We start from the raw sequence: 12,951 nt of genomic DNA, 5'->3' as shown, positions 1-12,951 counted from the left end.
CAAACTGAGTGTTTATAAAATTTAAAGAAAGTATTTAATGTGTCGTTATCTTTTCCCTTTACTTGCACGGGCAGGAGCGGCACGAGTTGTGCAGTTGTCTTCATTCGCGAGGTTGTTGCCCAACCGTGCGATCGTGCGAACTCCGTGGCTGCAGGCTCGTGGAGTTGGTGTATTGGGCTTCGTCGTGGTGGAGCATGCTGTAGTGGGATCGCCTTATAGATCGTCCATCATTCCACTTGCTCTTGAAGGTAGCGCCCTGAAGCGAAATGAGTAAGCTCAATTTTGTCTACTGAACTCTGCATGTCGGCCAAGCCTGCACCTGCGTTATCTTGTTAGCACCCATCTAGCTACTAAACCCCTTCTTTTTCAACCCAATAAAGTTATTTCTCTCTCTTTTGTTGCTCGTTAACGACATGAACGCAACGTTCATTTCATTGTGCATACATGTAGCGTGTTTTCTTGCGCTACCGCAGTTAGATTGCGTGAATTAAAATGTGTCTCTACGTAAACTGTGCCTAGGTTAAAGAAAAAAAAAGTGTTATAATGTTGGCACCGTTTATAGGCACCATTTAGTATACATGGTGCGATCGCCTTGCTTGCGTATTTGCGCCTAATTGCGCCTAATTGCCCCTTAAAGCTTCTAAATAGGGCCCGTAATTCTTCGCCTGTGGACATGGAAAGAACATCGCGGAAGCGAAAAGTTCGCTGGACGAAAGTCCATGCCGATATGTAGGCGCTACCCAGGATCAGGTCTTCGAAAGCTTATTTCAGCATCCTGCGAGGACGTTTGTGACCTCGGATTTCAACACCGTAGACAGGCTGGCTGTGGCCTGAATTGAATACGTGCGAGCTAGCCTGTAAGTAGGCCGCGCCAGACTCTCATAACTAGTGGCTGACCAGCTTGTTTCGTTTCGGAACTACTCACGCTAGATGTATTTGCGTAAACCGAAACTGAAAATTCGCCTACGCATGACTTCCAGCGCTGTTCTGAAGCGCTAAGCTAGTGAGCATCTATTCCTGCGTGCTCGTTTTGGTAATTTGTTCCTTGCCCGCGGCGTGTTTAATAGCAGCGCGGCCATATACGGGATTGCGTCGGATTTTCCTTTTTTGGTCGGCACGCATATTATGATTGGGGTGCGCGATTGGGCAAGACGTCATAAAACGTATTGTTTATGTTTATTAGTTAGGTAAGGTTACGCCGACCTTGTTCACGAAAAATGTTAATTTAAGTTGCCTGCAAATTTTTGCTTTCGGCTCGGGGACTCCTTTCGTTACGATTCATTGTCCCGCCGCGATGGTCTAGCGGCTAAGGTACTCTGCTGCGGAAAATGCTGTAGGCCTGTGTGCTCAGATTTGGGTGCAAGAACCCCAGGTGGTCGAAGTTTCCGGAGCCCTGCACTATCTATATACAGCGTCTCTGATAATCGTATGGTGGTTTTGGGACGTTAATCCCCACATCTCAATCAAATGATCGTAACAATTCATTTTTCGAAATCTCTCCATACGAGGACTTCACCAAAATATTTTGGTCTGTAAATGGCGAAAGGTCATATCTGTAGTCAAGCTCTGCCTTGTTGAAGCGAATTCCCTCCCCTATGGGCTAGTTCATATCAAATTTTTGCTGCTCGACGTGAGAAAGAAATGACGTTCACAAACGAAAAGGTGGCAGTATGGCTTGTGTTTCTGAAAACTTAATTGTATAATCAGCATGCCGTGTCATTCTAGTTTTATATGCTTGCAGAAATGAAGGACTGCATCGCATTGTCTGCTTGCTGAACTCGTTAGTCAGCTGTTTAATTGCGAATTTTTTGTGGCCACTTCATTTTGGCAACTGCTGAGTTTATGGAGCAAGGCATTGAAGAGAGACTTTCATATGTACCAATCCCTCAGTCATTAGGGATATCAATCTCAAATGTCTGTGGAATGCAAAAGTCCTGAAATTGAACCTTCCTTATTTTCAGTTGAAGGAAAGAAGTGGAAAATTAAAAAGCTCATTTTTCTTTATTAGGCACAATATTAATGAGAACATACATCTAATTGACTTCTTTCTCATTAAAGACCCAAACACAATGTTTATTGATTGATATGTGGGGTTTAACATCCCAAAATCACCATATTATTATGAGAGACGCCGTAGTGGAGGGCTCCTGAAATTTCGACCACCTGGGGTTCTTTTACATGCACTGAAATCTGAGCACACGGGCCTTTTCGCCTCCATTGAAAATGCAACTGCCACAGCCGGGAATCGATCCCACGTCCTGCGGGTCAGCAGCCAAGTATAAGCGCAACATTTATTTCATAGTGCACGAGTTTTTTTGTGCGACCAGTTTGATTGTGTGATTTAAAATGCATGTCTGCATAAACCATGTCTAGGGTAAAACATAGTGTATGTTTATTACTATTTTGCTGAGTTTGTGACTTTTATTAATGTCATTAATAACTTGTAATGTGGCAAATTACTGCTAATAACAACTCCTGTACTCTAAACGCAAAGGAAATCATGCAAACTTTAAGACAGCACCTCTATTTGAAAGATATAATATGCTTCGTGCTGATCAAGTCTACAACATGAGTGTTACAAATCATATACAGCAAAAAATTGTACGAGCACAATGAAGGAGCTAGACAACACAGTTATCCCATCCACCGAAGCTTACGCCATCCACAACGAACGAATTATGATAAACTAACGTATGTATAGACTAATTAGAACATTTGCTTAATTTTTATTGTATAGGAAAGTCCTTCAAAGTGCAAGTTAAAAATGTGCTAATTCAGTAGAACATATGGTTTGATGGATCATAAAGAAATACTGATGCAAGCGATTGTAATAGGCCAGCGATGGAAATTTTTACTAAATTGTTTTGCTAACTACGAAAATATTATGCATATCACATGTCTCTAATGTCCTAGACTAATATTTTTTTTCTGAGTGATTATTAATTATGTCAAGTATATACCAGCTTTGTATAGTTAAAGCCAGATTCAATGTAACGTGAAAGTTTTTACGCGATCCATTTTTTTTATTGCATCTTTTGTTCATGGTCTAGATGCAGAGAATGCTGTTTTTTGTTTGTGTGCTTTTTTCTTTTAATCGAAGTTGTATATTGTGCAAGTATCTGTGCTGTACGATTGGTGTACAAGGGTGTTGGGTCCTCTGTCAGGCAATATGCCTTTAGCCCCAACATCTTTTTGTTTCTTGGACAAGACACTATTTTTGAAATTTTGAATACTTTCCTTGGCAATGTTGTCTGTTAGTTCTCAATAATATTTTGGTTGTCATGTGAGCCGCCCACTTTTTCAATGAAGTGAAAATTAATTGTAGCCACAGTGGAAGGTAAGAGGAAACAAGATAGCCGATGCTCAAGATGGTTACGCCAGATGGTATTTCTTGGGCCACAGGACAATGTCTTGGCGAGCTTAAACAACTTGTAATAAATAGATGCCACTGATGTTCATATAACCCTAATGTTACTGAGTCACCAGCAAGCACGATACTTGTGAAGATTAAAAACTATTAATTTTGTAGAGAGAGGTCACAAACTTAAGTAGAAAGCAAGGTAAAATTTCAACGAAAAGAAAGTTTCACCGTAACCACGGATGACTAACCCATGAACGCGACATCGTTTTTGCATCACAGCTGTTGTGACCCTGCAAATATTCACAAAATGTATTATGTTCATTCGTTGGCTCTTCTGTTGATTAGGAAGTTAATTGTGTTTGAGCAGACACTGTAAAAGTTCACGACAAACTGGCGTAGCAACTTTTCGGCTGTGTAGCCTCCCTTGCTTGGCTTGCGTCGCTCCTGGTTTATCAAGCCTCATCTGGCAGTAAAAGTGGCTTTTCTTTTTTTTTCCGTGCCGCATAAAGCTTGCTTGCTAATAAAGGTGCCTTTTTTCTTTCTTTCAGGCACTAAGGAAACTGTCCTCCCCTATCTGCCGTGGCTTGGCACAGCAGCTGCATTAGGCTTTGCCTTCCTCGCCTACAGGTCATATAGCAAGGCAAAGGGACGTGTTAATTTGCAGATCGACATGACTAACCCCAAAATTGTGAATTCTGTTGACATTGAAGACATTGGAAATAAAGCAGTCTTCTGCCGTTGCTGGAAGTCCAAAAAGGTATGCCCTTGACACAGCTCCCAGCTAACGTGTGCACTTCAGTTAAATGAAATCACTCGCTTCGTGATGTGCTTGCCAGAACCTTGGCACTCAAATGTCCTCTTACTGTGTAGTATGAATTCGCTTATTTGGCTGTGATTTCAGTAAGGCAAATGTTCAACAGATCACCAAAGGGTCTAGGAGCTTTAAAACTTGTTTTTACTGTTGCACGTTGGTTTGGCAAATGTATATACAAACATATCAGAATGCCCCATAATATTTGACATATGTGAGAATTGTGATTCATTCTGAAGTGTGACAAACAGACTACATGATATGGCCAGTTGTGCATCAAATTTATACTATCATTTGCACTTTACATTCTATTACTATGCTAAATTGTTCAAGCTAACTTCAAAGCAAAGCTGGTTGCTGCCTGTTCTTTTGAGCCATTGTTTTAACAAATGTTCTGCAACTTGTGCAGGACATTATCGAGCACTTATACTGATTTGCCTCAAATTGCTGTTACTATGTCATTCACCAGTCTTAAAAAATAAATTCCTTGCTGCTCTTCTTCCCTTGTGCTTTATTAACTATCTCTTCTTTACACATTTGTGTGATAAAATTTATTGCCATAGCAAAATTGTCTATCTTGGTTATCTTTAACTGTAGCATAATGTGTGGCTGGTAAAAAAATTTCAGCTGTAATAAATTTGTGCATGTTTGTTCAATGCCAATTTATTTTTGTATATTTTTTTTTCAGTTCCCCTATTGCGATGGATCACATAACAAACACAATGAAGAATGTGGCGACAATGTTGGCCCTTTAATTGTCAAACGAAAAGATGCCTAAAGGTACTAGCAGGACAACGTAATAAATATCTTGGAACGTTCTCCTGCTCGCTTATAAGCTATTAGTTTCAAATAAATTTTGTTGAGACTGTGGCTACACTCTCTTCTTTGTTGCTGTGAACATGCGGGTAAACATTGGGACACTCTTGTTTTAACTGTATTCTTTCTATTCAAGAAAATGAAATGATAAGAAACCTGAAAAGTTATCAATAGGTGTAGTGGGATTTCCCGTTTAAAGTGGTGTTGAATCAGAAAAAAACTTGTAGGTTCAGTTATGACTCAGTTTATTCAATTTTGCTCACACTCTGAGATAAATCTGACAGTTGGCAAAAATGAACTTTTGGCACAGTAAGCTTTCGCTGTCATGTTGGTCTGGGCTGTTGACTTCTATGTGATACATTGAAAAACTAGGCAGCAATGTTCTGATAGATGTGCTCCAGAACTTGTGGTATGTGGAACACACGCGCACACACACACGCACACACACAGCCCCGCCGCGGTGGTCTGGTGGCTAAGGTACTCTGCTGCTGACCCGCAGGTCGCGGGTTCGAATCCCGGCTGCGGTGGCTGCATTTCCGATGGAGGCGGAAATGTTGTAGGCCCGTGTGCCCAGATTTGGGTGCATGTTAAAGAACCCCAGGTGGTCGAAATTTCCGGAGCCCTCCACTACGGCGTCTCTCATAATCATATGGTGGTTTTGGGACGTTAAACCCCACATATCAATCAATCAACTTGTGGTATTTTGTAATTGTTTATTCACCTTTTCTGTCAATTGCATGCCAAGAGTTTTGTCGGGAGGTGCAGAAACAAACTTGTTCGTCTGTGCAACATCATCAAAGCACTAGAATTTTTTCGATGTGTAATTCTGTGTATGCCCTCATGGACAAGTGATTTGAAGCGGGCAGGCATGTCTCATCGTTGCATAGATTTTCTGGCAGTGAAAATTGGGTGGGGGGCCTGGAGGAAGATGTAATAAATTTTGGGCTGTAGCCAATGTTAGAAGTACATTTTTCAGCAATTTTGGTTGATAATAGTTTCAACAATGTACAACTGACAATCGGTAAACATAATTGGGGCAGTGGTGCTTTCAGGTGTGCTGGAAATGGAGTTTGCTTAGGAGCAATATAGAAATGACGAAATGGCAAAGCTGAAAGAGGAGAGTAGTGAGCGTGCAAATGTGTTTGCCACATGTTTTCTCAAATGAAACATTCCACTTATCTGCATAACGGGGCGAGGAGGATCTCTGGTGACATGTTGGAAGAGGAGAAACAACAGGTGCAGGACGACCCAGATTCCCGTCTGTCGCGAGTGCGCACGGAGATCGCCGCAATAAAGTTTTATTTGTACGATGGCACGAAGCAACTAGTGTGCCTACAAACAGTACTGTCGAGTAGTGGTCAACATCAATCATATTAAAGCATTCACCCTAGACAAAAAAAAGAAATGGAGAAATGCTCTTTGGGAATGTTATTGTCTAGCGTTTCCCAACTTAGTTGGATTGTATGAATACTCCTTGAACAAAATCTGACCATTAATTTAGTTTTGCTTTACCCTGCTTGTATTTAAAAAATATGCTAATGTTGTGCATCATGCTGTTTCATCATGAGGATTATGCAGGCTGGTGCTTGCCTTACATAAAAGCTGAAAAACTGAGTCTTTACAGGTGGCAGTTTTAAGCAAGTGGTTTATTCAAATCCTGGTATTCATTTTTATGGGAGTATGGTTGGGTAAATGGGTTGTCTTGGTTTCAGCTCTGTATCTCAACAACTGTTTCATGTTTCATTATAAACTTAAGAACGTTGAATAAGAATGCTTGTGGTCTTGGCTTGGTACTTTTTCCCTGGCTAGAAAAATGGGTTTCTACATCTCACAAGAAAAAAATGTTGCCCTCACTGTAGTATACTGTAATTAAGACCTTTGCATTAGTCTATCATTTTTTTTATTATAGCTCTGTTTTATATTCAAGTTTTAGTTCAGACTGTTTGGAATGTTCATTTGAAATGAAAAATATGCCAGCATAATTGGTTGGACAGTTTTGAAGAAAGTATGCATCAAGGTTAAAAATGTTTTAAAAGTAATCATGAGAAAAATGCCCTTTTCTGAAAGTGCTTGCCACATAAATCAATGACTGCTACAAAAGCATCCATGGTGGTGTAAAAACTTGCTTTTAAAACTTGGGGAAAATGGCACAAAATGTATTTAACCAATCTAGCCATATTTATTATAAATAAAATGCATGCAGAAACAATGATGGAGGAAAATAGCGTATAAACAATTTAAATCCTTCATGAGGCATGGTTTTCAGCACCGTAATCAAATGGTCTCGTGCACTACTGCATGCTCAAAACTGCACGATTTTGCTCCTTACTGCTGTATATTTTTTGTTAGAAAATAAAAAGATTGTTCTTGTTATCGGTTGACCCAAGTAAAAAAGTGAAGGTCAACAAAAATTGTAATTATTAAGGCCAAGCTTTAGCTGTAATAATTGGCTAGCTTTGAGTGACTAAGCATTTTTGTGGTTACTGCAATAGGCATATCTTGAGTCTCAAGAGGTGCATGATACCGTGTTTGATGATGCCAGTACTGATAAATGTCCAGCCAAGTTTGTATCTACAGCATTGCCCAGTCTTAGCTAGAGATTAACATATTTAATCGTGTGTAACCGAGGCATCAATTACAGGGTAGGGGGATGTGCTCCAGTCATCCTTTTGGTGATCATCTCCACGAGGGGGGAACTTGTTTGGCAGCTTCAAATAAAGGCTGCATTAGGTTCCTGACTTGTATACACTGCCAGAATGTGCCTCATGTACGTAGCAATCATGCATATGGTATGAGCCACGCATCAATTAACTTCGAAATGTGTATTAAGTAAAAAAGAATCAAGGCAGCTTTGCATAAGTAGTGCCAAGTCTGAAGGAAGTGGGCAGCTTGGTGGCTTTCCTTGTTTTTCTTTCTTCCTGTCTATTTATTTGTATCTCTTTATTTCTTATCTCAGTATTTATCACATCTTTATATCTCAATTTCTTTCGATTCCCTCTGTTTCATTTTTTTCTCTTTGTCTTGCTATGTTTTTCCCATGCGTTTCTCTCTTTCTGTACTCGTTCTTTTACTCATCAGAGTTATTGCATCCCATGCCGGACAAATCGGTGCACACGATCCGGCAAGAAGGGAGCGTGTGTTGGCTCATGACGATAATTTTTGTTTGCGACTAACGGTATTTCTCTGCGCTTAAAGAGCTGTGCTGTTAAAATGAATGACCATGTGGAGGTGTAGGTTCATGCAGGGGGTGCCTACAGCAAAAGGCAGTAAAAACCTTGTCAAAAATTTGTGGGCCATTGTACTCTGAAGGTGGAGACTAGAGAAGCTGTGAAGCACGCGGATATATATTCAATTCATTCATCAGTTCTACCTTGATCTATGTCGGCCAAAGGTGCAGTGTACTAATAACTTATATATTTATTTAATTATTGACATCATTGTGTTTATTTTAGTGGACTAGAGGCGAGTTGCGGAGTTTGTCCGATTTCTGTGGCACGTCCTTGCTAGGAGTTACATCCCTGCATGGGTTTTCTTTTGAGTAGGTAGTTGCTGACTAGGTAATTGTTGGCAGAGTTACGAATGGCCTAGTTATATACAGTATTAAAGAGAATAGCATTGTCTAGTTCTCATTAATAGTGTGTCTAACAAAAAGAAAGAGCCATTACATTTCTTTCCTTCAATTCTAGTTCTACAGAGCTTCACTGTAAAAAGGGGAAAGCAACGCCTCAGATTTGTAGCAGTGTAGTGCGCCAGGGCATGTGCATCAGCAATATGAAGGGAATCGCTTACACTTGAAGTTATCTCAGTTAGGCTCACAATCATAAGGCACGGACCCTGTTTGACTCACTGAAGCAGATTCAACAATATTATCCTCAAGCAGGCCCATTTAAAGAAGTATGGATATGCTGTAGAGGCACTGCATGAGGGGCATTTTCCGTTTGCTGGGCTTGCAGTGTTTATTGCTCTTCACACGCTGCACACAGTAAACATGTAAAATATCTTAATTTTAAAGTTTTCATTGCTCAACATCTGCAAACCAGCCCCACCACAATGGAATAATATTAAAATGATGAGTGAACACATTTCACTGGGTTTATGCACACTGCACGCAGCTGAAATTTGTCTGAGTCGCTGTACGAAAATTCATTCATTGCTGTTTACCTGCACTAGGTGCAGGTAAACAGCAATGAATTTTTAAGCTAGTGGTATTAACGTATTCAAAGGCACCATATAAGATCTTTCCTGTCTATGGTTCTCAAGACGAGTTTTTTATTGTATTACTTTTTGAGCAACATTATGAAAATTATTCTCTAAGCTCACTCTAATTGATACTCTAATCTCTTTTAAATTCTTCAGAATCCTATTCTAGGATTCCCTCATAATTATACAATATCATGTACTAAATCAAAACTTGTAAAGTTACAGTAAGAACTTTTATGTGATTAAGAGTGAAATCTATGTGACATAGTAATGCTTCAAAACTTGTGTGAACACGATGACCCATCGCAGGGGAAACAGGTTTGTGCACTCTGTGCAAGACATGTCTAGATCCACGCACAGCACAATGAAAATCTTATTTCTTCATGATAAAAGGCCTTTACACAATTATGTGCCTTTATAATTTACTGTCTAACTTGGCAACTTATAGAAACAAGACCATATTAGTGAATCATGAAAGCGCAAGGTCAGTCTACTGAGAATTTATGGTTCTCTCTCAGATTTAAAAACAGTTGGAGCCACATGCAATTCCTGCTTAATCCCTAGCGCTGAGCTTCAGAACATCTAGGGCTCACTTGGTCCTACTCAAAATCGGCTTCACGGGTGGCTCCCTGTCTGGGCAAGTCTGGCTGAGTAAATTAGGAGAGGTGATTTCTACAACAATAAGAAAAATCACTCCACCGGCCCTTTAATTAACAGAGGCACCACTTATGCACGATAGTTGGCTTTGAGAGGTTGCTTCAAGTGGAAGCCACGTCTCAAGGTATCGACAGCGAATCGGTGATTACGCTTTACAGGAGGCAATCAGTGGGCAAACCTTGGTAGAAGCTTCACCACTGCAAGCACTGAAGCGCTTTCGTTCTAATGACATTTATTTTAACAAGTAATTTTTGTCACAAATTTCACTCCTGTTTACAATAAATGTAAAGGTGTAACAAGTTGTGCCTCAGTCACTGCCATTTGCAACTGAACACTGCCTTTTATCACCTGAATGCCACCTACCCATCGATTTAAATTGAAGTAGTTCTTGGATCATGTTTTCTAGATGAAAAAGAGAGATGAAACGCCATGTGAACCATGAAAATGCCAGCAAGTTTGGTCAACAAGACTATAGAAATTCATCTCCATTGGGTTAGTTATACATAGGGTGCATGTTAAAGGACACCAGGTGGTCGAAATTTCTGGAGCCCTTCACTATGGCGTTTCTCATAATGATATGGTGGTTTTGGGAAGTTAAACCCCCAAATATCAATCAACTACGTCAGTTATACATAACCGGTAACTACCACTCATTATCCACGGGTCAGTTATACACAACTGGTCACTACTTTAACGCACCATGCACACCTTGTAACTCTTGTGCATGATGAATTTCAGACGCAGCCGTCATCACATTGCCGGCCAATAAACAGAAAAAGCAATCTGTTTTGCCACTGAAAGCAACTGCTATGTGCCTTTACATATACTGTACGATGAAACCTCATTTGGAGCACAAAGTCACTCAGTATATTTCCTTGCTTGCAGTGGTTGCAAAGCACCAATATGGTGGCTGATCACTTTCAGCCAATTAGTATCCATGAAGGTGTTAATGCTTCTTCCACTGAATTTCCGTTCAGCCTGCGTTGCATCAGTTAACTCCATCCTATGCCTGCCGATTCCACATTCTATTCGCACCACGAAATAATTTGCTGCCTTTTTCAAGTGCATTTCAATTCTCTCTGCACCCATTGTGCTGCTCCAGCAAAGCCATTGGTAATTTATTCTATGCATTATGTGACTGGACTGCACTTTCTGTAAATATTTCTCCACTTTATAAGAAATGCCCGTTCACTAAACAATATAAAAGTTTACCACATCGATGTGCAAGACACGTTCTGTGTTTCTGATTAATAAAACCTGGATATATGTACTGAATAGCTGATATCAAGCAGTTGCAGCATTCCCTACGAAATCTTATGCACATAGTACTGCTGCCTTCAATCTGTTGAATGCTGTGTTGCACCTAACTTGTTGCAGCCAGTGGCAGTGCTGAGCGGGAGCCATGCATCCATCCCGGTGTTTCTTTCAAGAGTAAACTACTCTCTACAGGAATAACTTTTGGCTCGTGTGTTCACGATGGCACTGTTTGGCAGCTAAAAAGGTTTATTAAATAACATGTTCAGAAGCTGTTGCAGGTTCCCTTTGTTTCTACAACAGCTTGTATAGTCCTGATGAATGTCAGTCAGCACTGAGATGTGAATAAGACATGGTCACAAGTGTGTTTAAAACATAGCTGCATTTTAATAACAATCAACTTGCCCATCCATGGCCTACAGGCACATACGTAAGAACTTAATCACAGGGTTGACCTGTCATGCCATGCATTCCTTCCATTCAGTTAAAGAACAAGATTAATAAAAACAACTTGTGTATGCTATGGGTTGTATTATGACTAACAGGTTCACTTAAAAAAAAAGCATCTCAGAGGCTGCCATGCTGATAATTGACACCCATTCCATGCACTGGTTGCCAAATGACATACGAATGGCTTGTGTGCAGGACCATGTCATATATTGAAACAGTGCTTGCCCTCCATTTCACAGTTTTCACACTCTGCTTCCTTGACAATGTGGGGTTCATTCCACACCAACAATCTTTTAACAAACAGATTTGTGACCTGCAGCATTTCATAACTGGAGCCTTTAATTCTGTGCTTCAGAGTGCATTCCCTTGCAATGCTTAGCGGTGAAAACATTACAGACAACACTCACAAAGCAGAGAGAGTAGGCACTATTCCAGACCCTAGCACAAGCATAGCCACGCATATCAGGCTACCAACTAATCAAATACAACCTGGGCATCTAAAGGTCAAGAAATAGCAGATGAATGTATTGCTCAGCTCTTAGAGTACTCTGGGATTTTATATATATTTATATATAATATATACTTTGGTGGTACACAACCTGCTATAACACATGGTAGTGACAAAAAGCCTAGCAACTATAGTCATCTGACTGGTGCTATTTTTTTTTTATTCATTTAGACACCTGTGAAGCGTGGCTACATGGCGGCATGGTGGGATGGGCCCGCCACTAATGTACACACTTAAAAACCACTCGTCACAGGACAATATTTACATGCACGCTATATACAGCACACCGTCAGGGGAAAAACAGGAGCTCACTGAGTTTTTACAGCAGCTATGGAATGTCCAGGGATATGTCTGACTAGAAAAGGCTGCGTCCCGCCCCTAGGTTTCCCCAGGGGGCTTCAGCGAGTTGAAGCAGGTTTGGCAGACGCGCACTGGCTTGAGTATCCTCAGGCGGCTGATCTCAGATTCAAAGCGACTGCACCTGCATTTGTAGGCCAATGCAAATGGAGAAGGAAAAGCATGAGGAGAAAATCACAGCTTTGCATTGCTTGTTACAACACAATGAGGGCAACCCTCACTATTTTTTTTTAGCATAGCTCAACTTCATTTAGCATAGCTCAACAATTTAAGGCAAATCATGTTACTTCTTGAAAATTTGTGAGAAGGTACACTCCAACGTGCTTTCTGCACGCAAGCAAAGTGTCTGACAGTGAAATGCCCAGATTAGACAGCCCATGCTAAATTAGTACACAACACTTACTTCCATTTCACCCCCTTAAACCAACACTTTACATTGGGCCAAATAAAGCTGAACAATGGCTAATATATAAAAATCGAACCAAAACTTTTCATTTCTTTTTTTTTAATGAGGCTGCCCAATGCCTTGTGGAAAGC

General features: G+C 40.5%; 2 protein-coding genes across 6 annotated transcripts in view; one reads left to right on the top strand and one right to left on the bottom strand.

Moving 5' to 3' along the window:
- The window catches only part of Cisd2 (CDGSH iron sulfur domain 2), a 34,736-nt gene extending 29,694 nt beyond the window's left edge, over nt 1–5,042 (top strand). For 3 of the 4 annotated variants that reach the window (XR_012887474.1, XR_012887473.1, XR_012887472.1), the window contains 3 exons: nt 75–270; nt 3,910–4,118; nt 4,861–5,042. Coding sequence is in view for 1 of the 4 variants with exons in the window: in XM_037413470.2 (XP_037269367.1) it covers nt 267–270; nt 3,910–4,118; nt 4,861–4,950 (303 nt within the window). In the remaining 3 variants the exon portion in view is untranslated. Of the gene's footprint in view, nt 1–74; nt 271–3,909; nt 4,119–4,860 lie in introns of those variants that run through there. The other variant, XM_037413470.2, reaches the window with a different exon arrangement.
- A 7,154-nt stretch (nt 5,043–12,196) lies between these two features.
- The window catches only part of bchs (WD repeat and FYVE domain containing 3 bchs), a 227,185-nt gene continuing 226,430 nt past the window's right edge, over nt 12,197–12,951 (bottom strand). For both annotated transcript variants that reach the window (XM_037413472.2, XM_037413474.2), the window contains one exon: nt 12,197–12,538. In XM_037413472.2, the coding sequence (XP_037269369.2) occupies nt 12,436–12,538 (103 nt within the window). In that variant the 3' untranslated portion in view covers nt 12,197–12,435. The remainder of the gene's footprint in view (nt 12,539–12,951) is intronic.

The sequence above is a fragment of the Rhipicephalus microplus genome, chromosome X (assembly GCF_043290135.1).
Source record: "Rhipicephalus microplus isolate Deutch F79 chromosome X, USDA_Rmic, whole genome shotgun sequence".
NCBI lineage: Eukaryota > Metazoa > Arthropoda > Arachnida > Ixodida > Ixodidae > Rhipicephalus > Rhipicephalus microplus.
Note: the sequence above shows the minus strand (reverse complement) of the source record. Positions and strands in the feature narration are given on the sequence as shown.